This window comes from Gymnogyps californianus, chromosome 9 (assembly GCF_018139145.2).
Source record: "Gymnogyps californianus isolate 813 chromosome 9, ASM1813914v2, whole genome shotgun sequence".
NCBI lineage: Eukaryota > Metazoa > Chordata > Aves > Accipitriformes > Cathartidae > Gymnogyps > Gymnogyps californianus.
Window position 1 is genome coordinate 11,261,382 of NC_059479.1, and position 25,479 is coordinate 11,286,860.

Here is a 25,479-nt window from a genome sequence, read left to right on the forward strand (position 1 = left end):
CTCCGTGGGGGCTCCAGGGTCACCAGATTCGCAGACCGCCGCGGCGGGTTATGTAAGCGCGGCCGCCGCAGTGCCCGCTGGGAGCTGTAGTCGCGCGGGCGCACCGCCTGCCACGCTCACCCGTCGGGGCCCCGCCCCTCCCCCCGCCCCTCCGCGCGCGGGACGCTGGGTATTGTAGTCCTTCGGCTGGGCCAGGCCGCCTGCCGTCTCCCTGCAGCGACTACTGTTCCCGGCGTGCCCCGCGCGCGCAGGCGCAGGGCGCGGCGCTGCTCCCTGGTAAACAGAGCGGCGCGGCGGCGGCGGGGCCTGGGTCTCACAAAGGGGTAGCGGGCCGGGCCGATGCGCGGCGGCGGAGCGGCTCAGACCTGGTGGCGGTGGCGCTGAGGCGGGCGCCCATGGCGGAGGCGGGTGGCGCTGCGGCGGCGCCGGACATCGACCCCGACTTCGAGCCGCAGAGCCGGCCGCGCTCCTGCACCTGGCCGCTGCCGCGGCCTGAGCTGCCGGCGGCGCCGGCGGAGGCGGGTGGCGCGGCGGGCGCGGCGGAGGAGGGCGCAGGTGGCGCGGCGGCAGGGCCCGGGCGGGCCGAGGGGCGCGGGCGGGCGGCGCGGCGGCGCGGAAGGGCGGCTCCCGGCGCAACGCCTGGGGCAACCAGTCCTACGCCGAGCTCATCAGCCAGGCTATCGAGAGCGCCCCCGAGAAGCGGCTCACGCTGGCGCAGATCTACGAGTGGATGGTCCGCTCCGTTCCCTACTTCAAGGACAAGGGCGACAGCAACAGCTCCGCCGGCTGGAAGGTGCGCGATGGGCCGGGACGGGGCGGGAGGGACGGGCCTGGCCTTCGGCAGGACGCCCGCGGTGTGCCGGGGCCGGGGCGGGCTGTGCGGCCAGGCGAGGAGCGGCTGCCCGCGGCGCCTTCCCGCTGCCCTGCTGCCGAGCTGGTGCTGCCGCTTGCCCCGGCCGGCCGCCCTCCCCGCCGCGCAGCCCCGTGCTCACCTGTTGCTACTCGTCCCCAGCTAGGCTCTGCGCACTCGACGCTGCTGCCAACGCCTAATCCCCACGCTGCAGCGCGGTGGCCTGGGGTTCAGCTCTGGCGAAAGCCACTTGGCTGGCACAGGTTTGTCCGCCTGTGAGTGCTGGGTAGGGTCTTCTCAGACCCAGCCCAAGCTCCAGCTCTGTGCAGCTGGAGCAGAGAGGAGCAGGCTTCTCTGGGTGGGTGGTTACGGCATGGCTGTGTAAGGCTGCTCCTTGCACCCTTTGTGTTTGTAAAGTTTTCCAGGAGAGGAGTGAGGGTCAGTTAAAAGGCTGTAGCTAAGCTTCTGTGCAAGACAAAGCATCAGTTGATGGGTTTTTAAATACAAGGCTGCGGTTCTTTGTCACCTGACTGTGCTAAAGCTCAATATAAATAACTGTTTCATAGCAGGCATTCTTGGCTTTCGAGAGGCCCCCTTTAAAAAGGGTGCTGTGTCCCAGAGCAGTGCTGGTGCTGCGGCCATGCAGGGACTGGGGACCTGTGCTGGAGTTCGGAAAGGGAAAAGCAATATACTGCTCATAAGTCTTAATGTTGTCTTCTCCTCTCACTCTGGAAATAGTTCTGTAGAAGAGCTAAACTCCGTTTCTGTCCTCTGCAGGTGGCAGCCTGGTGTTCCAGTTCTCTTTAGTCAAACGAACTCCAGCAAAGAGAAGGAGAGATCTGAGAGCTGGCTTGCGAAATAGTCCCTCAGGCTGTCCTCATATATCGCAGTGGATGCCATCGTGACTGGAGTCTAAAGAGTGTGATCTATTGCTCTCACTGCAGACTGGAATTACACTTAACGCCACACTCTTGTTTGCAGCGTACCTTTTTGTTTGCAGTGTTCGTTCGCAGTTTGTCCATGCTGCAGTTCTGCGGCAGCTTGAGCCAGTGTGGTTTGGGGCTTCCGTGACTCCAGCCATGCGTTCTTCTGCTTGTGTGACCGAGCAGTAAGTCAGCACAGAGAGTTAATTTTGAAGGAAAAAAAAAAAAAAAGGATAGCTTTTTCTGGTAGGTTAGCTTTGAGCTGGCTCAGCTCTCTGAAGTGGCACACCATGTGGTTGCATAAGTGCAAATGTTTGCTCGAGAGAGCATAGGAACGTGGTGAGAGGGATGCAGCTGTCACAGCTTAGCTGGCACAGGTCAATACAAAATTTTTCACCTTTCCCATTTATCTGGCTCACTGACGGTTCCTGGTGAGTGCACATAGTTTGACTAAAATGGACTTTTTCTTTTTTTCCTCCTTTGTACAGGTTGAATCTTCCTTATTAAATTCTGATTTGGGACAGTGCTTGGGTGCATTTTCTTTTCAGAGGATTCGGTGGTCTCACTGGAGGATAGTTCTTGCTTCGTCAGGCTAGGCGTGCTGTCCTGGTCCTGCTGCTGCTGTGTGGACTCACATTATTTTGGCAGACGGTTATGGAACTGGTGCATTTTCTCTTCAGGAATGTGTGGATCTGTTTGGCAGTAGTGCTTGAGACTAAAGTTCAGTGTGGCTTCTGAAATGTATCCCCACATGTTGTGGGGAAGGTGGAATATAGTGAAGTGTCGTGCCAGACTGGATGCTGGAATAGGTAGACTTCTGGCTTGATTCAGTATGGCTGTTCCTTTGTTATTCATTCATATGTAATGGAACCGTCAGTCTTTGGTTTTACTCTGTGTTTTAATCATGTATCACTTTTGGGAAACGTACAGTTGGATTTATCTTGCAGAAAGGCAGAGATGAGAATTTGTGCATATACGAGGGTTGAGGTCCCTGCTCAGACACTGTTGCTGTAGTTGTTCTGTGATGATTTTTCAGTGTGAAATTCATTTGTAGTTTTTCAGCCTGGGAATGGACTAACTCAGGCTGGCTTTAGTAGGGGAAGAGGACAGAAACTTCTTGCCAGGAAAGATGAGGGAGGGCAGAACAACAGCGGCTGTAGTGGGAATCAGCCTGCCTTATGATTAGGGCAGTTTAAAACCCTTGACTTTAACCAGCAAACAGAAAACCATGATAGAAATAAGGTTGAAACTGTTTAAATGCCAGGGGAAATTCTCATAAAAACTTGTTTTCATTTTTAACAAATATTGTCAAAGTTTGGGTTGGTATGTAGGGGGTATGTGGTTGATCTTACGTGCCCAGGAGAGGCAAAGGGGGCTGTAGTATATTCCCTCTGCTCCATTTTCTTCCCTGTTCACACTCTCAAATCCTGTTGGCAGGGCTTGACAGGATGCGTGCCCCATCATGTATGACCACAGAACTCTGACTTCTAGTCTTGCTTTATATTAACATACAATTATATAGATTTGCAGGAGGTTTTTTTGTTTTACTTTAGTCTATTTGCATCAAGGTGCATTAGATGAAGGCAGGTTAGACATTTACAGTTTTAAAGATGTGGAATCAATCAAATCAATTTGATTTTGTGGACTTAGAGTAAATTTAATAGCTGCGTGTGTTATATTTGAGACAAACTGAATAAACAAAAGATGTCTCTTCAGTTGAGGAATGGACCTGCCTGTTTTTTTGTTTTCACTGTTCCTTGTTATTTTTAGAGGTGTGAAGCTTTGCTTGCATCTTTTTATAATTTGTAAAGTAAAAGAAAAACTTCTTGAGTTGTCTTAGCTTTATTGATTTCTCAGTTTTGAACCAAATGAGTTTGGATAAAGGAAATTAATGTGGAGCTGCTGCTAAATGCTGATGTAGCATTTTGATGCCTGTTAAGATCTACAGCTCCTAGAGTTGTGGTATTTCTGTGTTGTTTGGGCAGACCCATACTGATGATATGTCCTATTTGTATGTAGTGTAGTTCTAATAGAGAATTTTAAATGGGAAATTAAAAGAAATGTGTCTTTAAAAATTTTCTTTTTAAATCTACTTTAGTTAATACAAACCCCATGAACTCATTGTTGCTTCGTAATTACTTTACAGCTGTCCTACTCCACTATACAATTGGGGGAAATACAGCTGTTACAGACTGCCAGGGTGTAACCTCTGTGAATTCCGGAAGAACCTGTGTTTTCGAGGAAGGTGGTGTTTGCTGTTCTTGAACTGCTTCAACCGCTTTGTAAAGGACAGATTTGCTGGATGTGCAGTCTGTCCTTCCTCTGCAGTAATTCAGCTGAAGTTAAGAATTAACCAGCCTGAAAGGCAGAAGTGTCCTTGCCAGGGGTGTGTCGCGGGGCTTCTTTGTAATCCTCCCCTCAGTGCTCTGCAAGCTGCTCTGTGGCTAAAAGGATGATTCCTTCTGGCTTTGAGATTACTTGGAGGAGGCAGGTGTTGAGGGTTTTGAATAAAGTAGAAGTGCATTAAACCCTGCTGAAGCAGTTTGCACTGGTTGTTGCGTTTCCCGCATCCGTGAGTATGAGCAAGTTTGACACAGTGAGGAGCAATGTTAAGAACCAGTCTTTCTCAGGGAAACATTCTGTGTATTCTCCCAAAGCTGTTGTCTTTCCCTTTGTAGGAACAGAATGAACTTTAAAACCATCCTTTTCACCCTCCAAAGACGCTTCACTGAAGCAAAAATCAGACGTTTCCTATGCATGCAATGTCAAGGAAAGAACAAATGATGCTGCAGTATTGCATTAGTTACAGGACACTGAAGTCACACCTCTGCATTCTGGTACTTCACATACACTTTGATTCAAATGTGTACATGTATATAAGCATATATATGTGCAACAACTCAAGTAGCTGTATTACGAATTAAAAATTACCAAGCATTCTGCTTGTCTGAAACAGAAGGTGTCATCCGTCTGGAAACTCAGCTAGCTCTTAATCTTTATTACAGTGGGCAGCATTTTACTTTAAACCCTTCCATTCCATGCTTGTGTTATATGCGTATTGCCCGTAGTTGATATTAACTGTTGACCAGATGGATCAGGAGACCTGGCTGAGGGCTCTCAGGTGCTTCCTTGCATGTACCCTGCAATTCAGTTTGTGATGATAGGGTGACTTCACTGACTTCCAGTGCCATAGTGCTGGCTCTGAAGGTCCCCAGCCTCTCCCAGAGCTGAGGATGTCTGACCTCCTGGCAGAGCATGCGCAGAGCTCCCTCACGTTGGAGCGGTTGCTCATCCTGTGGCCCTCTGAAGCTCCTCCATGAAAGAGTAAAAGGCCAGCAGACAAAAGCAAGCCTGTCTGTCTTCTGGACTATTTCTGCTGTGCTGCAGCTGGTAGGTTCTGCCAGGTTATCCTTATGCCTTGCAAATGAATTCCAGTTCAGTGGATGCAGAATTAGGTGAACACTTGTTTTGGTAAAGATGAAAAGTTTATAGTTTGTTGGCATGTCGACTACTGTTCAGCCCAGCTTTTGGGTTTTTTCTGTAGTCAGATCTACAAAAAAGCAATGGTCAGTTCCTAAAATAGTCACATTAGCTGTTTGCTTATATCCATCTGGACTGTGCTGGAGTGTGCCTGTATCCGTGAAGATTTTTTGGCTCAGACTTGTCAGAATCATAGCTTCTTAACATGGACAAGTAAGGGCCCAAATCACTATCAGGAGAGCTTTCTTTAATTTCACAAAGAAACCCTTTATCTGGAAAGGAACGTCTGGTGGGAACGCTTTACACAGGCTTGCTTTTGACTTTTGGTAATGATAATTTCAAGATGATAGTTTGAGAAGACATTCAAAATATTTCCCTGTCTTTGCTCACTAAGACATAACTGACTTGATGCCATAAAGCAAAAGAAAACATAAAACTTAAACTCAGCATCGTAGCTCTGAGCAAAGCATAATTCTGCCTGACCTTCAGCCTGGTGCAGATTTGTGCATAGGGGATACTCAGTTTAGAGTGTGGGTCTCTCTCTGAGTCTCTGGGTCTCTGAGCCGTCGACCTCAGTCTGTGAAGAAAGAAGGCTGCTTTCTGTTGACAGTGCTGAGAAAGCCCGTAGTGTTTGCTCCTAAGTTCACATGCCTGAAATTATACAATTCCCCGTTAAACCTTCTGACACTAACAATGAAGAATTGCGCATTCTAAATTGAATCAGAATAGTGATGTCATTGCTCTCATCATTGGTACTTAATTTAAGTCCAGTTAATCTTTAGTGGTGTTGTAGGTGCTACTTTCTATTAAGTTGGGATGATTTTGGTTTCTTGGAAGTTGCTGCCCTGTAATGGGAGGGAGGGTCTGGCTGTTCAAATCCAGAGTAGCTGGGGGTGGGTGGAGACTGCTGGACTCTTGCCATTACCTCATATGGCCCTAAATGCATTCATGTGGTGTTAGCAATGTGCTTAGCCCTGGCAGCAGGGAGATGTTCTCTGTCCCAGCTGCTGACAACCTAGCTGGGTTTCCTTAAAGCAGGAGGGAAAATAACAGACAGAAGCTGAACAACCGTTGTTCAGAGGCTGTAGTGAAGAGTCTAGCATGGAAACCTGGGGAGCATGGGTCGCTTTTGTCCATCAGTCTTTCTTTTAACAGGATCTTCTACCTTTTAATCCCGTTAGTCCTTAAATGGTCTGGCCACAGCAAGTAGTCTGGCTGAGGTGAGGACCTGGTGAGGAGGGAGGAAGGCAGCTGGGCATTGCAGGGTGTTGTGGACGGGAGGATGGTGAAGTGCTGGGTGTAGAAAATGAGGCCAGTGGCAGTGCATAGGAGTAGGATGATGGTGCGAGTGTGGGGTCACCACGTGTCCTATTTTTCAGGTGGGATAAACCTCATTGATGAGTGGTCAACCGTGGTGAGGGCCCACCATCACAGTGTAGCGACATACACTTAGCCCTCGTTAAAGTGACATTAACAGCCCCTTCTCCCAAACAAGGTGTAATGTCTGAGTAAGTATGGCAGTGCAAGATTTATTTTTTTCATTTGAAGCCTTATAGAGTGTAGTTATCCCCCTCAAAAGTGAAGGAGAGATCATCTTTTGTTGAAAGTCCATCTGCCCCATGCAATGCCAAATTACCTGAAGATTTTGCAGCTACTCTTTACTGCTCCCTGCCAGTTTGTTCTGGAAAGCTGCTTTGCTGAAAGATTATTCCTTGCAGCACGGCTTAATTTTCCAGGCAGTCCTCAGAGAAGGCTGCTCCTGGGCTGCTGGTATTACTTGTTCCAACAAGTTTCTTCTGCTCTATCTAATCCTGAGCAGCTTTTGTTGTATATGCCTGCCTGTCTTGGTTAACTTGTAAATCGCCTCGGTCTTTGCTTTTTAGAGGGCTAGGATTTTCTTCTTCTGGCTCCCACTGAAAGATTACAGAAAGGAAAATGTTCTTCCTAAGATACAGCTCCCTGTCTGCCAAGCTTGGTGTCTGTGCTCACGTGTGCCTTCTGGAAGGGGATTGCTGGGTAAATGTTTTAGCTCCCTGGCTCTGGAGCAGTTGTTTACTTGCTGGAGTGTAACTTTGCAAATCTCTGCAACGAAGACTTTTTCCTGAAGCCTTTGGAGCCAAGTGGCTGGGTGAGTGCTGAGACAGGCACTGACAAATGCAGCAGGCGGGGCATTCTCCCCTTGCAGCCTCCCAAGAATGCCATGGCAAATGATAATTCGGCACAATTATAGGCCTGGCTTTAGAACATGGCCTGCGCTGGGATGTGACCATGTTCTTTGTATGCCTCCAAGGCAGTGAGAGTGTATTACAGGCAGCTGCAGTGATTGCATATCTTTTTTTTTTTTTTGTCACTCATTCTTGAGAGAGACTTTTTGTTGAGAAATCTAATGCCTCTGTGGTTTGTAGTAGAAACTTGACATTTTCTGGGAGAATGGCCCTGGTGATAGGGAGCAGTGATTGAAAATCAGGCAAATGTGGGCAAGCACAGAATTTTCAAGGATAGCTACTGTTTCTTGTGTCTTTCTCAGCATAGCTTGTGCTTGGCCTCAAGCGCTCTGCTAGCACAGTTCGTGCACCGCTGCATGGACAAGCTCTTCCAGGCAGCGCACAAGAGCCTCCTTCTGCTTCTGTCACATGGTGCCTAGAAGAACATATATCACAGGAGGTGAGTTTAAGCTTGTTTTTAGTGTGAGGAACCTTAAAGTCTGAGCAAACCATCCTTAATGCTCTGACCTGCTCTGAGTAAAACTTCAGTTTTATAGTAGATAACGTCGGCCTTACCTATAAAGCCGTATAGTCCCCTGGAAAGGCTATCACTGGCATTCTGTCTTCTGTATGATCCACTTGTGCATTTTTCATAGTATCTTGGTGTCTATGGCAGTTCTCCAGAAGGCTGACCAGGCGGGATAATTGCTTGGTTGTGCTGCCAGCTCCCGTGGCTAATTCCCCAATCCTGAGACCAAAGCACTGTTTGGTGCTGGGTATGGTCCACAGCAGCACTGATGCTGGTGTAGGGGCAGGCCTGGTACGATGGTGAGGAGTGCTCCTGTCCTTTAAATAGTGCTAGGAGATTTTATTTAATAAGATTTAATGTTGTGGTAGCTGAGATTTAGGAAATAGTTTGTGTATGCTGCTGGCCACACTTCTATGGCTGGTCCATATATCCTAGCTTGTACACACAGTGGTTGGGACCTAGTGAATGGTTCACCCTTCAGTGTACAATAAATGTCTCTAGCCAAACTTTAATTTTTTGCATAGTATCTGTCATTAATTTCAGCATGGTTTTGTCTGAATGTGGTTTACAGGAATCATCTTTGATCTGTGATGGATTAGAGACACAGACTGGCATTTTTTTCACCGCAGTACTTAACATACAGCCGTAAGAACCTCTATAAGATATCTGAGTAAACAGCAATAACCACCCCTAACTAGTTGTTGAAGAGGTCCCTAAGGATTTGAAGGACTCCTGCCTGTGCCTCTTCCTTCAGGTTGTGCTTCCTTATGGTCAAAGATGTTGCAGAGCCAAGACCTTGTGTGGATTGCAGGTGCTCAGACCAACTGGGATCCTCCCACACTGCTGAAGTTGAGCGTCTAAAAAGTTAATGTCATCTATGTGTTTCTGGTTTGAGTTGCTTAACATCGAGAAAGGAAATACGTCAGGGTTGCCTGGGTGACTGAACTCTGTCATTTCTTCTCCTGTCAGGTTTGACCTGGAGTTCTGTGATTATTTTGGCGTAATTGATTTGTCCCTCACTTTCTCAATGAGATTTGAGGGTGCCCTCCATATGTTAGGTGTATTAAATCATTCTAACAGATGCATTGTTGTGCTGGGGAGCGTGTGGTATGCAAGTGTGAATCTCTTGTGCTGTCTCACAGCACCCAGGCTGGTAGCTGCATTGGTTCAGTTGTATTTTGGGACTCTCTGGACTTGAGTCTCCATTATGCAGGCGAGCTCAGTCATGCAGGTGTGTTACGGCTCTGGGTGCTGTGGCGGTGAGCTGCCTCGCAAACTCTGCAGGAGAGGTGCGAAAGTGATAATTTAGGCATTGCAGTTTTGACAGCAGTTAACCCTAATGTAAGAAGTGTTCAGGTTTTTTTCCTCTGCCTCCAACCACACATTCTGTTCTCTTCCGTAGTTTTCAGTGCTTGACCCCTACGGTGAGGTAGTTCAAAAAACAGGCAGAGATAAAAGAGGCAGGAAAAGTAATTTTCAAGGAGGGATAGGGCTGCTTTTCGGTTGGGTTAGCTCTCTGAACCAGCTCATAGGGTCACAGATGCTTGTGTTACAGGAGGAGGAGAGTTTGAAGATGAGGAAGGAAGGAGTGGTACAGCAATTATCTGTTTCTACAGCTATTAGCCGTTATGTCAGTTTAGCAGTAACATGTAAAAGCACTTTGAGACTGTTTCATAAAAGGCACCAGGCTTCACATATCTGTGTTCATGTGAATCCTAGTCTTATTCCAAGATGTCTTATTTCAAGCTGCTTTTAAGCCAAAAAACTAGAAAGCTAGTTAGTAAAACTGTCATTTATGATACCCGAAGTGGTGCTAATTGTGTTGAGGTTTCAGTGTTGCTGAAACACTTGCACCAGTGCAGAAACAGTTGCACCAGTGCAGTGTGCTTTTGCTGACACAGGAATTAAAACCTGGCTGTAGCCATGCATGAGAACAAAACAGAATATAGTTAGTTGTGAAATTTTGAAATTGTGAACCTATTGGTTTAAAGTTCCATTTTAGTAAATGGATCTAAAAAACGGGTGGTTATGAGACTCCAAATGTATACAATGTGTACAAGCTACTGGGTCATTCCTGACAGGACTGGGTGTCATCATGAGTTCACAGATTACTTTCAGGAGAATAAATGAAGAATTAGTGACAACCTCGTGGTTCTTATTGCTGCAGCAGTGTGCATTCAAAGTCATGCACATTTACCTTGGAAAAGGCGGGGAATTCTTTGGAAATGAAAGCAGCAGCCTTCCAGGAGACAGGGTACCAGTCTGAATTACTTTTTTCAAGACTTGAAGGAAAAGAAAGCTTTATTTAGAGAAGATGCCAGGCAGGAGTGTTGTATAGCTATAAGTGTGAACAACTCAAATAATAGAACTATGTAAGAGCATTGACTGACACATGTTCTGTCAGGCCCTGGCTCTGCAGTAACCCTTGGGGTGCTCTGCGAGTAAGAGCATATGTATCCTTTGATACCGATCACAACAAGAAGCCGGTCTTCTCCAAGTCCTCAACAACCAAAGGTTAAAATGAAAGCTAACACAGAATGATTCTCACATCTCCTTCCCTCTCCATGAAAACTTTCCATTTTGCCTGTATTTTTAATCTACATCTGCTTTGTTCTAGGATAGTACTTTTGGTGAGGTGGCCAAAATTAGCATGGTGAGGACTTGTCCGAGAGGAAAAGGGTGGGGAGAGGGAAAGCAGCAGCAGGCAGGAAAGAACTGTGTTCAGAGGTGGTGGGAAAGGATGATAAAAGCACAGTTAACTTTGTTCAGAATTAAGAGAGCATGCATGAAAGCTGAAGGCTGCTATATACCTTTTAGTTTATATGAAAAAGATGTTGCTCTTGGACTGCTGTTATGCTACCAGTGCTGCCCCTTTTAGTGATGTGTAATTTGACCATCTGAACAAATTAAATGCAAATATTGAGCAAATGCATGACACAGGCCTCAAGAGGAGTTTATGGAGGATCTGCTCAAACAATGAGATTATTACTTGCTGATTCTAAAATACCGGGGAGTTTATCAGTTACAGGATAAAAATTCAGTTTGATGATGGTGTACAGATATGTTAGCTTGCAGTTTCCATCAAAGCTAAACCAAAAGAAAGGAGTTGGGAGAGGCAAAGAATGTGTGCCTTGCCAAATGCAAAGATGGGAGAGGTTAAAACTGGCATGTACTGTGTGGGAGTGCACTATCCGCTGAACATCTTACTCCATTAGAAACACACACAGAGGAAAGCGTGCTGCCTTCTTGCAGAGTGAGGCTGGCAGGCTCCAGGATTAGTAGGACTCTTGTTCCACAAAGTTTCTCTCGTTTCTCTGGTTTTGGGATGAAGATGATAATGGGCGTACTGAATTAGAAGTGTTTTGCCATTTCTCTTCACCCAGTCTATTTGATTTGCTGCTGTGCTGTGCTCAAATCCATCTGAAAGCTAGCCATATAAAAATTAAAAACTTCAGCCAGGCTTATGCTGGCTAATGGGGTTGGCAGAAGGGTGGGAGCAGCATTAGCTCAAATTCAGTTAGGCTCATGATGAAGTTGCAAGCTGTATTTGGGAATTTGCTTACTTGCTCTGTGGTATGCGTAGTTTTTGCAGATTCTGTATGGTCTTGAAAAGTTCTTTTGTGTTAGTATTTCGCTAGTTGGAAGCTGCTAGTTGTCATGGTAGTTTCACACTTGGTGCTGCAGTGAGACATGGCACTGCTTGCTAGTGCTGTCAAGCATGTTCAAGCAGAAATAGCAGTTTTTTATGGGTAGGTCTTTGTTATAACTTTCTTCTCTGGATACTGTCTGAATGCATTTATGCTTGGGAGGTGTGTCAACTGTCAGGTTCTTATATCTTGTGGGTTTTGGTTTTTTTTTTTCCAGAACTCTATTAGACATAACCTGTCCCTGCACAGCAAGTTTATTAAAGTCCATAATGAAGCCACAGGGAAGAGCTCTTGGTGGATGCTCAATCCTGAGGGTGGTAAAAGTGGAAAAGCACCAAGAAGAAGAGCTGCCTCCATGGACAACAGCAGCAAACTCGCAAAAGTCAGAGGTAAAGCATCCAAAAAGAAGCCTCCTCTCCAGTCTGCTTCAGAATCAACTGCTGACAGTCCTGGCTCCCAATTCCCTAAGTGGCCTGGGAGCCCGTCCTCAAGAAGCAATGAGGACTCTGACGTGTGGAACACCTTCCGGCCTCGAACCAGTTCCAATGCAAGCACCATTAGTGCCAGGCTTTCCCCTATCCTGACAGAGCAGGATGACCTCCACGATGAAGAGCTGCTTCCTTCTCTAGTGTACTCCAGTGCATCCAGCAATGTACCACCAACTGTGACTGAGGAGCTTGAGCTCATCGATGGGTTAAATTTGATGTCTCCCAGCTCATCTGTGTTATCTACCCAGCAATCTGCCTCGAGTGGTCAGATCCAGAGAGATTCCAGCTTTTCCTTGCAAGGCCCGAATGCAGCTGGTCAGACCGCTACTTTTGGCAATTCCCTGTTTAACCGTGTTGATATCTCGCTGCAAAGTTCTGTCAGCCATTTCTCTGCCCCTCAGACCTTGGAAGCTCTTCTAACACCCAGCTCTCCGCCTCCGAGGGATGTTATGATGACTCAGGTGGATCCAGTTCTCCCGCAGACTGGTAGCAGGATGAGCAGCCGAACTCTTCTGCTTCTAGGTGGACAAGCTGCCCAGAGTAAGATGAGCTCAGGCAATCCACGAGGAAAGCCTACAGAGCAGCAGGCAGAGCCAGTTGGTGCCAGTGTTCTGCCATCAACACTTCCCATGGTAACATCTCCTCAAAACACTGCCAGCATCACCAGTTTGAAGGCTCCAGTTTCTGCAACAACTGCCCAGTCGGTCCAGCTGGGCAGTCCACTGCTTCTTTCTTCTGCTAGCCCTGCTCCCTTGGGATTGAACCAGGACAGGCTGCCCATTGACCTGGACATTGACATGTACATGGAGAACCTTGAATGTGATATGGATTACATAATCAACAGTGAACTCATGGATGGAGAAGGACTGGACTTTAATTTTGAACCTATTCTGTCTACTCCCAGCTATCCCAGCACCTCACAGGCCTCCAACCATACCTGGGTACCAAGTTAACTTCAGGAGCACTAAAAGGTAGGTGTAGTTATGTAAAATGTTACAGCTCTATAGTGGCAACATCCCTGTCTGGGATGGTTCCTCTGCCCAACTCTGCAGCAGTTAAAGATACCTCTTTGGAAGCGCAGGTGCTCTTTGAGTAAAAAGCTTCTGGGAGAACCGCATTCCCTTTTAGAAGGAAAAAAAGCTGTGTAGAGGTAGGTAGATTTAACTTACCAGGTAGTAAACTCCTTTATGGAGTAGAGCAGCAACCTGAATGAAACTCCTGTTGTCTCTCGTTCCCAAAGATGACTGCGTTACAGGACATCGGTCTCTGCCATGCAATGCCTATAGCTCTGAAGTTGACCTGAGAGCATATGCTGATTCCATAAATAAAGACATGATCCTATATATACAGAGTGGTTGAACTGAGCCAAGCGCATGCTGTGTTTCTATCCAAGTTATTATTATCCTTGCAAAATTTTCTAGTATGTATAGTTGCAAAGCGTGTCTGTGTCATGACTGCCTGCTTTGCCCTTGTGTGTAGCAGGACACAATCACTCTCAGTTATCAGACCTTCTGCCCTTCCCTTATCTGGGATAGTATCTGTAAAGTCTGGTAAGCTGGTTCATCAGCATTAACTACTGAATTGCTTAGGTACCCATTATTGGAATGGGAATGGGAAACAGGAGTATGCAGTGTGGATGGAGATGGAAGGAGGAAGGATGTGTTAGTGCTATCCCACGCACAGCAAAGCTGCCTCTTCAGCCATCTTTCATATTTGAAAAAAAAATTCTAGAGTCAGTTTGGCAAATAGTGTATATGAGAACAAGAATTAAAAATGTCTTAGTCTCTGAGGGTGTGACATGCTAATTTGAAGCTCTTTAACAGCTGAGGCAGTTGAATTAGAGAAATGGAGCCGAAGGCATACATTACACTTGGAGTTAGCTAACAGAAAATGGGCAGTTTGTTCTATGGACTGGAGCATAGGCTGGATATTGGTTGGGAAGTGGAAGCCTCGCCAAGAATATTTCCTGTTTAGGAGGCAGATATGGTATTTGTTAGTGTTGCAAATTCAACCCTTAGTACTGGCCAGCTGAGCAGGCAGAAGTAAGGGCAAATTGCAGATACTGCTTCAGTTGTGGGGAGCCCTTGAGCTTCAAAATGATGGAGACTAAGTGAAATTATCATGTACTTGACCTTAATACTCTTTCCTAGGCACCTGAGTAACCTGGAGGTAGTTTGGACTGGGTGACCTCTGGAGGCCCATTTCAATCTAAATTTTCTGGTGATATCTGCTGCTGTTCATGCTGGAGACCAGATATTAAGTTAAATATTTTTCTGCTCTGCCCCAGTACAGCCATTCTAGACGAGTGTCTTGGGTCTAGACAAAGTGAAATGCTGTCCTTTGAGCTGGTGGTACTTAAACCCTGTGAACACGTTGATACAGCACTATATATTGACTTTTTAAACACAATTTAACTCCCTCTTATTCCAAGTTCCACTACACTGCTTAGGATTTCATTTATTAGTAATGTTCTTCTGTCTGTACTTAACAGATCTCTCTACTGTAGAGAGAGGGAGGATCAATCAAGCTTTTCTGTTTCGTTATGGGGCTTTTTATAGTCTTGTGCATTTGTTAACTGTGCTCTTGCTGAATTACTGAGTGGCTGTCTTAAATTGAATATACTAATTCCAGGTGGAACATGGAAACTCAGTTTTGATTTCAAAGACAAATTTGGTTCACAAAACATTAGCGTCCTTCATCAGAGTTAGGACTGTTTACAAGTTAGTGACAGAGGCTGTGGCCTTTTGAGCAGTGTTTCCACTGGATATTGTTCTGAGCTTTTGTGATTGGTTTTTTTCATGCCATGCTAGGGCAGGCCATCGTATTTGGGGAAAACATTGACTTTGCAGGGGTGAAATGTTTTTCACAGGAGTGTTTTCAAAACTTATGCAAGCTGTCCTGCAGTCCTGGGTGCATTAATTACCTGGGCTGGATAGACAAGACCTCTGTCTACAGAATACCAGGCATAGATTATTTTTTTTAAGAACGTAAAGCAGAGAAGCTGAGGGAATGTTTATCAAAGGGTAGGGTCTAGTACTGGTGAAGATGTGGGTATAATTAAATGCTTAAGAGGGAGAACATGAGCTCTTAACAGCATGGTTATGTTCTTTTTCCATATTATTCCATACTTAGCATGTGAATTGCTTAATCAAAACAGAGGAGCTATCTGATGTTAAAAACCCTGGATTTGCTTTGTTCCATGTGTGAAGTTGAAGAGATACTTTCTGGGAAATATGTTGGACACATACTCACTAAGAAAGGAGTGAGATCTGGAACAAGTTCTGAACCAGTATCATGTTTCAGCAGAAAGAGTAGCTCCTACATGTCTCTTGGTGAACAATTCTTAACAGCAGTACAGCACTTGGAGGAGAAGTGACACCCTGTTCAGCATGCTTTGTTTCAAGCCTTTTATTCTGTCCTTAGATTATGTTTGCTTTTTCTGAGCTTTGCAAGGCTTTTCAGTTTTGCCTGTATCCTGGAATCCATGAAGTGGGATGAAGGGGAGCTTTTTCCCCGAAGGAGAGCAAGTATTGTGTAAAATGCTACCGAGACAGAGAGGTGGGTTGGGTTTCTAAGAAAGGGGGAACAGGGCGTGCATGGAGAGAAATAAGAGTGTTCCTGGAGGCCAGGAAGGACCCTGGGAAAAGAAGGCAGAATGTTTTTTCAAATTTACAAGTTCCAAAACCATGTGAGCTGCAGACATCAGTGTCTGTGAGGAGGTCAAGATTGTGTAATCTCTCCCTTCTCTGAATCTGTTACTGCAGTGAGTTGTTAGGGTCCCTGTTTGGAAATCACTGTTTAGGGAAAGCATGATTGCCACTATATATTGTTCCTGTGTGCCAGGCTTTTTTCCTCTCATATCCTTTCTATGAATGTGGTTTTTTCCATGTTAAATTCACATTGGCAAAAGCTGCTCTAAGTGATTGCTAACCTAAAGCTGTCCTTCTGAGTAGTTACTGTGGGCTTAACCTGTAGCCTTCTGGGTCAGTTATGGGTGTAACGCCAAGCAAAAACTGTTCATCAATAAATGCCAGTGATCACACTCTGATTTCAACAGCCAGAATGAAACTGGAGCTGGGGAAATATTTCTCTTTGCAGGCAAAAGAAGATCTTTAGGAATAAGTACTTAGTCTCTCTGCAGCACTTGGGAAGACACAAGCTGGTTGATGTTACCCGTGGTGCTCAAAGCTGACATGACTTTATCCCCTTCTTGCAAGTTAAATGCTAAAGAGCTTGTCCACAGCTTCACCAGAAGTCTGTTTGAACCCTGTGTCTCTTGGAGATTAGAGATCAAACATTGAAACTTTGCCTCTGCCCAGCAGTGATGTAACACCCACAAACCTAGCTATTAGCCACAGAGGAAGAAAGTCAGTGTGTGAATACTTTCCTTGACTAGGAAAAATATAAATTCTACAATTTCTGCTGCTGTTGTCTGGTAGCTGCAGCTCACTTGGTTGTAAACCTGCCATTCACTGGTTAAGACACTGGATGTGCAAACCATACAGAGTGATTTATAGGAACCTTAGCGAGCAAAGGTCATGGAAAAAGGGTAGCCACAGCTGGAATGAGATTGTGGCATGCAGGTGCTCCATCATGGGCAACCAGTCTTGCCTTCAGCACTTGATGCAAGTGTCTTCCATTCCGGTTGTGGGAAGTGTGGGTGGCCACCTGGCTGGCTCTGAGCAGCTCAGGGACTTTGGGCTTGCTCATCTACCTCTATGTTATGTATTTCTGCAAGCCAATAGGAGGAATACCTGGGAATAGAATTGCCTCTTTTTTACAGTGGTACAGTTTGTGCCTCATTGACGAGTGTAAAGTCCATCCACTCTTCCGGTGGACATTAGTTAATGATCTTTAGTTGTTCAGTTAGACTCCCTATAGCTTCATAGCCTGGAGAACTCTTTATCCCTTGCCCAGCTTGGTCTGGACTCGTGGTTTTCCTACTGTGCTCCATCTAATTCCCTTTGGTCCAAACACTGTATTTTTATCTACCACAACATTAACAAATAAATAAAGCCCCAATCAACTTGCAGTTTCCCAAAGTAGCCTGTTGCTCTGGCTTCTGTTTTAAGTTACTGTCTTTTCTTGTTCAGGGCTGATTCCCTCTTGTAGCTTCTTTCCCATTCCACAAGTTCATTTCATGCTCACTATTACTGAATGCAACTGATGGGATGCCCTGTATTTATCTTGCTATTCTGCCTTCCAAAGTGGATCATAGGCCTATGGTGGAGGTTTTATGTCTTAAGTCTGCTTAGACCTATTCCAGGGCTTGTTTGAACAAGTTGTGGCAGCTTTGTTGAGGTGAGGCAGAAGACCTGAGAAGGGATCTTTAGACTTGCAGGGAAATGAGATACCTAGAAATGTTTAATTATTTGTAGGTAGATAAAGGATTTCTTTAAGTGGGTGAGCATAAACAGTTTTAGTGTGATATCTCTAAAAATCCCTTTTTTAGTCTTTTCCCTACCAATTGGTATTTGTGGTTGCTTAAGGTGAAGAGTAATTTTCCTCTTCCTTGCTGCTTTCCTGCAATGCCTCTGGTGTTAGCCAAGTCCTTTTTTAAACCTCCTTATCTTGCAGAGCTTTGTTGGTGCTGTCAGCTTACAGGAGGAGTGCTTACTTTTGACCTTTGTGCTTTTGTTTTGTCTTTCTGTCTCAATCGTACTCCGAAGCTTGGAGCTGAGCAGTTGCATCCTCCACTTGACTCTCCGTTGATCAAGGCCTCTTGTGATCTGTGTTTGTTCCTTGCCGGAAGTTGGCATCCTTTGAGCAGCAGGGGCTGATTGATAGTAATTAACTCCTTATCTGTGCATCCAGGATTCCCACTGAAGCTGAGATCTAACCATTCACTCTATTTTTTTTCTTCCTAGTGTCCTTCAGGTTTTGAACATCGGGTTCTGACTTCATTTTGCACCCCTGGCAGAGAAAGGAATGGAGCACGTTGGATTCGGTTTCCCTGCACACCACGCCTTGGGCAGAAGTGGCTGCCCACCTGGGAAGAAGGGGCAACCTGCATCTGGCTGCAACAGGAAGAGTTTAAAAATAATAATCCTGTTATGTGCCATGGCTCTTCCTACAAACCTGACCCTGCCTTGGACCATCTGGAGAAACCCTGGGCTGTACATGTCCAAAGAGGAGCCCTGGTAAAAACCTCAGCCCGAAGACTCTGTGCGAGGCTATAGCGTTTTCCCATGTGAAGAGTTGTTGGAGGAATCTCTCAATGGCTATCCTCTCTCTGCTATGGCAGAAAGTCTCCCAGTGCCTTGGACTGGCAGAGGGCTGGCTCTGCTCTCACTTGGTTTGCCCTCTGGGACTAAGTAGTTGGACGTTTTCATTAAGCCACCAGATGCGCACTTGGTATCCCACAGACTCGCAGAGGAATTGGAAGGAGCTTGTTGGTGGAAGCCCTGTGGGAAAAGGGTGTGCTATATTGGGGTTGGTTTCAGTGGTTTCAGTGTGCCCGTCTCTGGAGCAGCCATCATCGTTCTGCAGGGAGGTGTGGTGGTCGTGGTGTAGAAGGCTTCCTCATGTCTATCTGAGTGGAACAGGAGGACATTGAGTTTTTCACTGTGCCAACTGAGCCCCATTGAATCAGAAGCATATTTCAAGAAGTCCCTATGCTTTTCTCAGCACTTTCCTGATACACCAGGCTGCTGTAAAATAAGCACAGGTGCTAATAGCTGTTTCTGGGACATAAAAACATCCTTTTGGGTTTGTTTCTGATCTGTCTTGCTACAGCAGAGAAATGGAAAGCCTGGGTGTGGCCTTAACAGAGCCCTGGTTGCTTTTCAGAAGGGCATTTTCTATAGATGAAATATTTTTTTACTAATCTGGGAACTTTCTACAGTAAATATGAAGCCAATGTTAAGTGTGTCCCCATGAGGCGTATTAGGCATATCTCCCTCTGAGAAGGTACCAGTGACAGACTTCTTTCAGAGCTGTATTAGGAACAAATGCATTTGATGTTTGATAATGTATATGATTGAGGGGAAAGAATTGGCAGGTCCTTGTGGTTTCAAACCACCTTGGGGAAGAGTTGTACATTATTGTAATCTATATGTAAAAGTAGCTGCAAATTACATAGAAGCTTTTCTAAACCTTTTTAAATATATATTATATATTTTAATTGAAAATGAGATTATTGGATTAAAAACCCCCCACATTTGCTGCATCTGTCCCCTTGATACCAGATAACACTACAGTATGGGAGGGGACAGGCCTAAGGCATTTTGGGCCAAGAAGCTGAAAATGTCATTGGAAAAGTGGGAAGGGCACCACAGTGTAACTGGGGAATGGCTGCTCTCCCCAGAACAGGTGGAAGGTGCCTGTGTGGCATGGCATTCAGCCACAGCTACTCAGTCTCTTTCCTCAACTGGGCGCTCCGGCCAAGCCAAGAGCATGATGTTAGGGAATGCTAATCATTAACAGCACGCTCATTCTCAGCTAATCCCTTAAGTAGCTGGACTACAGCTGATACATAGGACAGATTCCCTAGTCTGCTAAGAAGATGGTGTGGACTGGATCATGCTAGATCTGCTGACACTCTAGGTAGCCCTTATGGAGGACACATGATCAGTTGTATTTGGTAGCTCGCTTTTTGGTTTCCAGAGGTTTTTGTTTTCTTGCTGAAGTTTCTGCTACTGCTGGGGAACTTGAACCCTGTAGGCACACACTTGGGGATGTGCCTAGGATCCTGCCCTGTCTCTTTGTTCTTGCAGGACAGAAGCTAGGAGTCAAGAGGTTAGTTCAGAGCATTAGCTGGCATGTTCCTGTCACCTTTTTGGTGTTTGCAGTGGCAGGATATGTGGGAGGCATGGTGCTTTCATGGTGTTCTGGTAGGCTTGGTCCGGCAGAAAGCCTCTCCAATCCTTTCTGAAGGTGGCACTGGCTTCTGTTCAGAAGGTTTGTATCATGCAGTGCGATGAGCCATACTGTTTTACCACCTTGTCTCCTCTGTTTTCATGGGTTTCATTTCATTTTCATTTGAGTGGAGATTGGAACAGGAGTGGTTTGTCTGGTTACCTGTAACAAGGAGTCTTCAACAGTCTTATCTTTAGCATGCTCTGCCATCAGAGCCTTTCAATAGTTTGATAACCTTTGCTTCATGGCAGACCTCATGGTGATATGTTTCAAATTTACCTACGATCCGCATGTCTGGCCACACCTTGTTGTAACAAACAAACAAAAAGGCAGATCCTAAGCTGAGATCCCAGATCTTGCAGACTTGAGTCATGGATGTACATTCTCATTGCAGTTAGTTCATTACACAAATGGATAGATACTCTTTCCACGAACACCTGAAGGCATGTGCCGCACATAAGAATCGGCTGTTCTAGGCTGCAGCTAATAGATCTGGCAGGATTTGTGTTATTTGGCACGTAATATGTCACTTTGTCAACTTGGGACCTGAGGGGAAATGAATCCCATGATCTCCAGAGCAAGTTGACTGGCTGCCCATGCTTCACAGCCATGTATCAAAGGACAAGACACTGGTATGTGTAGTCATGTTACATGTGAATCTATAGCTCATTTCTCATGAAAATGGAGCCCAAAGCAATAGGATGGACAATATTAGTAAACAGTGCTTCAGACTTGCAAATCCATGGTGAGCCGTTTCTGGCTGGGTTGGTCTGTGGGGAAGAAGTGCTGTCTTCAGGCTGTTCCAAGGTGTCCCCTAGGTGTGACAGCACTGGGGACCTGGCGTGATCTCTAGCTGCAGAGAACCTGGCCCTGAGCACTTAGGTAGCGCCCTGGGGGGATCTGACATTATCTCAGCTAGTACATGTCCTCAACATGTTCCAGCTGAAGGAGCTGCAGCCCAGGTACACCAAGGCCTGTTGGTGCCCTACAGTGTGAGTTCATAAGAGACCCTGTCCTTTTATTAAGGAACAGAGCACCTATCTATTTCTGGGTTTTTTTCCATACTCCCAGGTCAGACTCCTGGGGAATCGCCTGTCCTGGGGACAGCACTGGAGACAGAAGCACGTCTGGCGGGAGTCCTGCCGTACCAGTGTGCTGACAGTGATGTCTGTCTTGCGGCGGTCCGTGCAGGTGCTCTCTGTCTCCTCAGCACAATGGGAGCTGGCAGTGGTTGACGAAGCCTGAGAGCATGCTAGGGCTGAGGATGGCATTCAGAAGACTAACGGTGCTCTGGGAGTGCTCAATAAACCATGAATGTAATGTTGCAGGCTCAGGCAGGCAACTTAGCTTCTGGTTTGTATGTGTAGCAGGATAGCTTGGATCATGGGCACAGAGGGCAGGGATGCAGAGAATTCAGGAGTTCTCCAGCCCCTTCTCAAATAACTTCCTTTTCATAAACCTTGAGCTTTTCTAGCCTGGGATATTTCCTCATAGGACACAGGAGACTTTAAAGTTCCTAAACTGCTGCTTGCTGAAAGGCTGTACCTGGCAGAGGGTTGCTCAATACTTGTCCAGTTTTTTGTGTTCTTGCCCAAAGTGTTTGCTACTGACTGCTGCTGGATTCAGGATAGTGTCTTGGTGGGTCTTTGTTCTGCGTTAGTACTGCAGGCCCTGCACTTGTGGGCTAGTTTTTGCTCTAATGAAGGATTGGGCTGGGATTTCGAGAGCAGCTGTGAGCTGGGTGGGGAGGGGCCCGTGACATGGGGAGTGATGCTCCTCCGTAAGTGCCTGAGGGGAGTGGGCAGGGGACTCTTGGCATGAAGCCTTACGTTGTGCTGTGTGTTTCTTTGTCCTCACTGAGCTTGGGTAACAAGTTTCTTCATCTCCAGAGGATCAAATGCTGTCTTTCACAGCGTGAAGCCACCACGCAGCTCTGCGCCGTGAAGGATTCGGGTAACTAGGCCCATGGAGCCTAGTAGGAGGCAGACTTGTTGCTTTTATTTACACCTGGGTTTAGCAAATTGCTTGAGCCTTCTTTATAACTTAAGCATATTTTACTATATTCCTAGCTTCCTGTGAGAGCTTGGAATATTGAAAGCTTGTTGGAGCCCTTAATTTTCCTTGTTGGTGTGTCTAAAAACATGTCATCCCCTACCCTGTGCTGCTTTAAAAACAGCAGTCGAGTCATCCTGGTAAGTGAGAGGAATGAAAGCAGTGGGAGTGTTCCAGAGCCTGAGTGTATTCATAAACGAGGCTCATACTAGACGCAAGTAGCACTAATCAGCTTTTCCAAAGGAAATGCCTAGAAAGCTTTTATGTAGATCATAATTTGTTAATTTTCTTACTTAGTTGCTGATTTATAGCCACACTGAAATGCTTCAGGGCTAGTCTTGCTCCAGGGATGAGAAACCTGTGTCTGGTGCCACGGGCAGGAGTGTTTTGGGGGTGGTGTCCTGGATCGTCACCAAAATAAAGTGCAAGTTTGGACCCATTATCAAAAAAACACAACAAATCAATCAACTTCAGGACATGAGCATGAACAGGGATAGCTTAGGGCTTGCCTCAGTTGCATGTCTAATGAAAAACACGTTCCAATTAATGCGGGGAAAAGCAAGTAAGAGGTGACTGCGTGAAGCCTGAAAGATCTGTCCATGTGAAAGCTTGTTAGCATGTGGTAACCCATCACCACAGTTGCTCGCCCTTCAAGAAAGGGACCCCCTCTCTTCAGTAGCCTTTATGTCTCACCCCGCACCCTGATGTGTCTGTAGTTGATGGAAAACAATCTCTGATGGAATCAAAATTGCATCTAATATCATGGTGTAAAGCAGGGAGAAGAGGCAGCAGAAGCTGAAGGTGAAAGAGCTGGTGGTGTTGCATATATGGTTTTCTGGGTAAGGCAGCATTACGGTGTGTGTGTGGTAGAAGGGAATGTTCGCAGCTGGTGCCGTGGTGCTCAGTGTGGTGCTACCCTGTGGTGCTCCCCAAGGTATCTTGAGAGGTTTGGCTACGTAGAAGATAGGTCACTTCTCCTGAAAGGAGCCTTCTTTATAAGGCAATGGGGATGGTTCTGTGAAATGATGCTTCCAGCACAGTGGACTCTTCATGTGGTGCAATCCCAGGAAGGGTTTCTGCATTGCTAGCACAGACGTCTGCTGCACACAGGGCAGGCACCACTAGCTGACATAGTTTCCACCCCATACCCTCTGCACTCTTTCACCCATTTCTCACAATAAATTTTTTTACATAATCTCTGCTTTTGTTTGCTCTCTGTAGCAGTGTAACTTCTGAACCATTACAGGCTCTTTGTTACCATCTGTGCTAGCAAGACAGTAGAATGTGCTAGACTAGGGGGGAATGTTTGACAAATAAAAACCTGTAATCCTCTGCTCTGTGTCTCATGCGGTTTGTTCTGTTTCCCTGGTGAGGACCACTTATTTTTTCCTTGCCCTTGGCTTCTTTCCTCTGCCCTCCTCGCCTGTTAGGGCAACCCCTTGGTGAAATGCCCCTTAGCTGGCCAGAGGTGGAAGGGTCGCAGTGTGACAGCCCACAAGAGCTCCAGTGTGCTCTGCAGTCTGTGCAGCCCCTCGTTACAACTTGCTGGCAGTGCACGGTAACCCATGGGGTTGCGAAGCCCTAAAGCTGACCCTAGGGAGTTTTAACTTCTGCAGGCCTAGTCTAGAGTCATCCTAGCCCCTTCGTTCCTTGCCCTTGTAGACCTGAGTGCAGAAGATGACTCCGTTCATTTTATATAGCTACATTCAAACATCTTTGAGTGTCAGCAACTCTACCAGTTATCTCCAGGAATAGAGATGGATTTGCTGCTACTCTCTTCTTTCAGCCACCCCATCCACAAGCAGATGCTGACAATTAGGACAGATGAGCATGTGAGTGAGCTTTTATCTTTGCTTGCATACCTCAAATCCTCTATCAGAAAAAGGAAGGTTACTACAGGTGGGGAGCATTTTTGATATTAGAAGATAATGGCTTGGAGCTGCCCATCAAAGGGGACATGAATGTCAAAGTGGAAGCCAGGAGCTGGTCATTCCTTGGGACTACTCAGAGGTGTGCAAGTGGGTAAGAGGCCTCTCTGGGCAGGAGAAGGCTTCAGCTAGGTATCTTAAGGGGTCCTTCCTTGACATAAGGCAAGTAGGAATGCAGATACAGTCTGAGCCAGTGAAGCAGCTTGCGAGGAACGTGGTGGAGCCCTTGAATCAAAACAACATGTCATTCCAGCAGGTATGCCTTCTTGCAGCTGGGATGAGGCTGGAGGATGTGCTGTCCCCCTCTGCCCTGGGGGTGCTCTGTGCACCACAGCTCAGGAGAGGTCTTGCAGAAGACGGGACTGGTTCAGAGGCTTGGTCATGTTGCTTTGGAGTGGAGGCAGGTAAGGAGATCAGAGAGAAATGAGGGAAGAAGTCTAGAGCACAGATTCCACTGGCCTGGTTAGAGACATGGAGGGCAAGTCAGGGATGTTTTTAAAACTACCGAGGAGAAAGTCTCATTCATGAAATTGCACAGTATGTGTATGGCCAGAAAACTTGCATTCAAAGCCTTGGATACTCAATATTCAATAATATCTGATAAAGAATACCATTGAAAAATAATAGTGTTAAAATGGTTAATGCAAATAACTCTGGAATGGATCTTAAGGCTCCTGCTTCAAGATTTAAGCCAATCTCCAAAAATGAGGGATTAGGAGGAGATCCTTAGGGGAACTGTCTGTCCCTCATCTGTTCCTTGGGCACTTCTTAGGGCTTCCTGCAAGCACATAACGGTACGTGCTGTTGGAGAAGCAAAATGCCGAGGGTAGATTTTGCAGTTGTTGATCAGATCAGCGAGGATGCATTCAAAACTTGGCATAGAACAGGGGACCATGCATTCCCCCCAGTAGCCATTAACACTTTTTATGCCAATTTGAGCATTGACCTGTGACACTTAAGCATTGCCAAGGAGAGCAAAGTGCGGAATAGATGCCAGGCTGGGTCCTGGATGCCTTGGCTCAGGGTCACTTTTGATGTGTGTGATGCTGTCTGCAGTAGTCACCAAGAGTCGTGCTGTGTTCTGTCCTAACAGCTACAAGGGTTCAGTGCATCTTGTTTGCAGTAGGTCAGCCTTTCTTGCTGTCTTGGAGACCTCGTAGCTCTCCCAAGTTGTCACCATAAGCATTTTGGCCTATGGAGTAGTTGCCTGCAGAGCAGCAGTATCTGAAGCCAGTGCAACAACTTCACCAGCCTTTCCGCTCAGCTTAGTTTCTGGCTAGAGACCTGCTTGCTGGTTGATGAGCACTTCTCCTGTGCCGCCAGTGATGGGACCACATGTGAAAGCACAGTGGGGAAGTCTGTTGCCCTACTTCACGTGGCTTTTGTGGTGGAGTAGCTGGTGCATGGGGAAGGCAGGCTGGGGAATGGGGAGATGGTGGGGGGCATGCTGCCTCGTCCAAAGCTGCCCTGGCAGGACAGTCTGTCCCCAGCTCCCATGTACTATTTTTCCCCCCCCCAACT

General features: G+C 46.4%; 1 protein-coding gene across 1 annotated transcript; it reads left to right on the forward strand.

Moving 5' to 3' along the window:
* Positions 1 to 341: 341 nt before the first annotated feature.
* FOXO4 (forkhead box O4) lies at positions 342 to 21,761 on the forward strand. The gene is given in 4 exon segments (XM_050901601.1): positions 342 to 588; positions 591 to 793; positions 11,851 to 13,092; positions 17,989 to 21,761. Coding segments are annotated over 3 exon segments (1,620 nt in total). The 5' UTR covers positions 342 to 395; the 3' UTR covers positions 13,075 to 13,092; positions 17,989 to 21,761.
* The last annotated feature ends 3,718 nt before the right edge of the window (positions 21,762 to 25,479 follow it).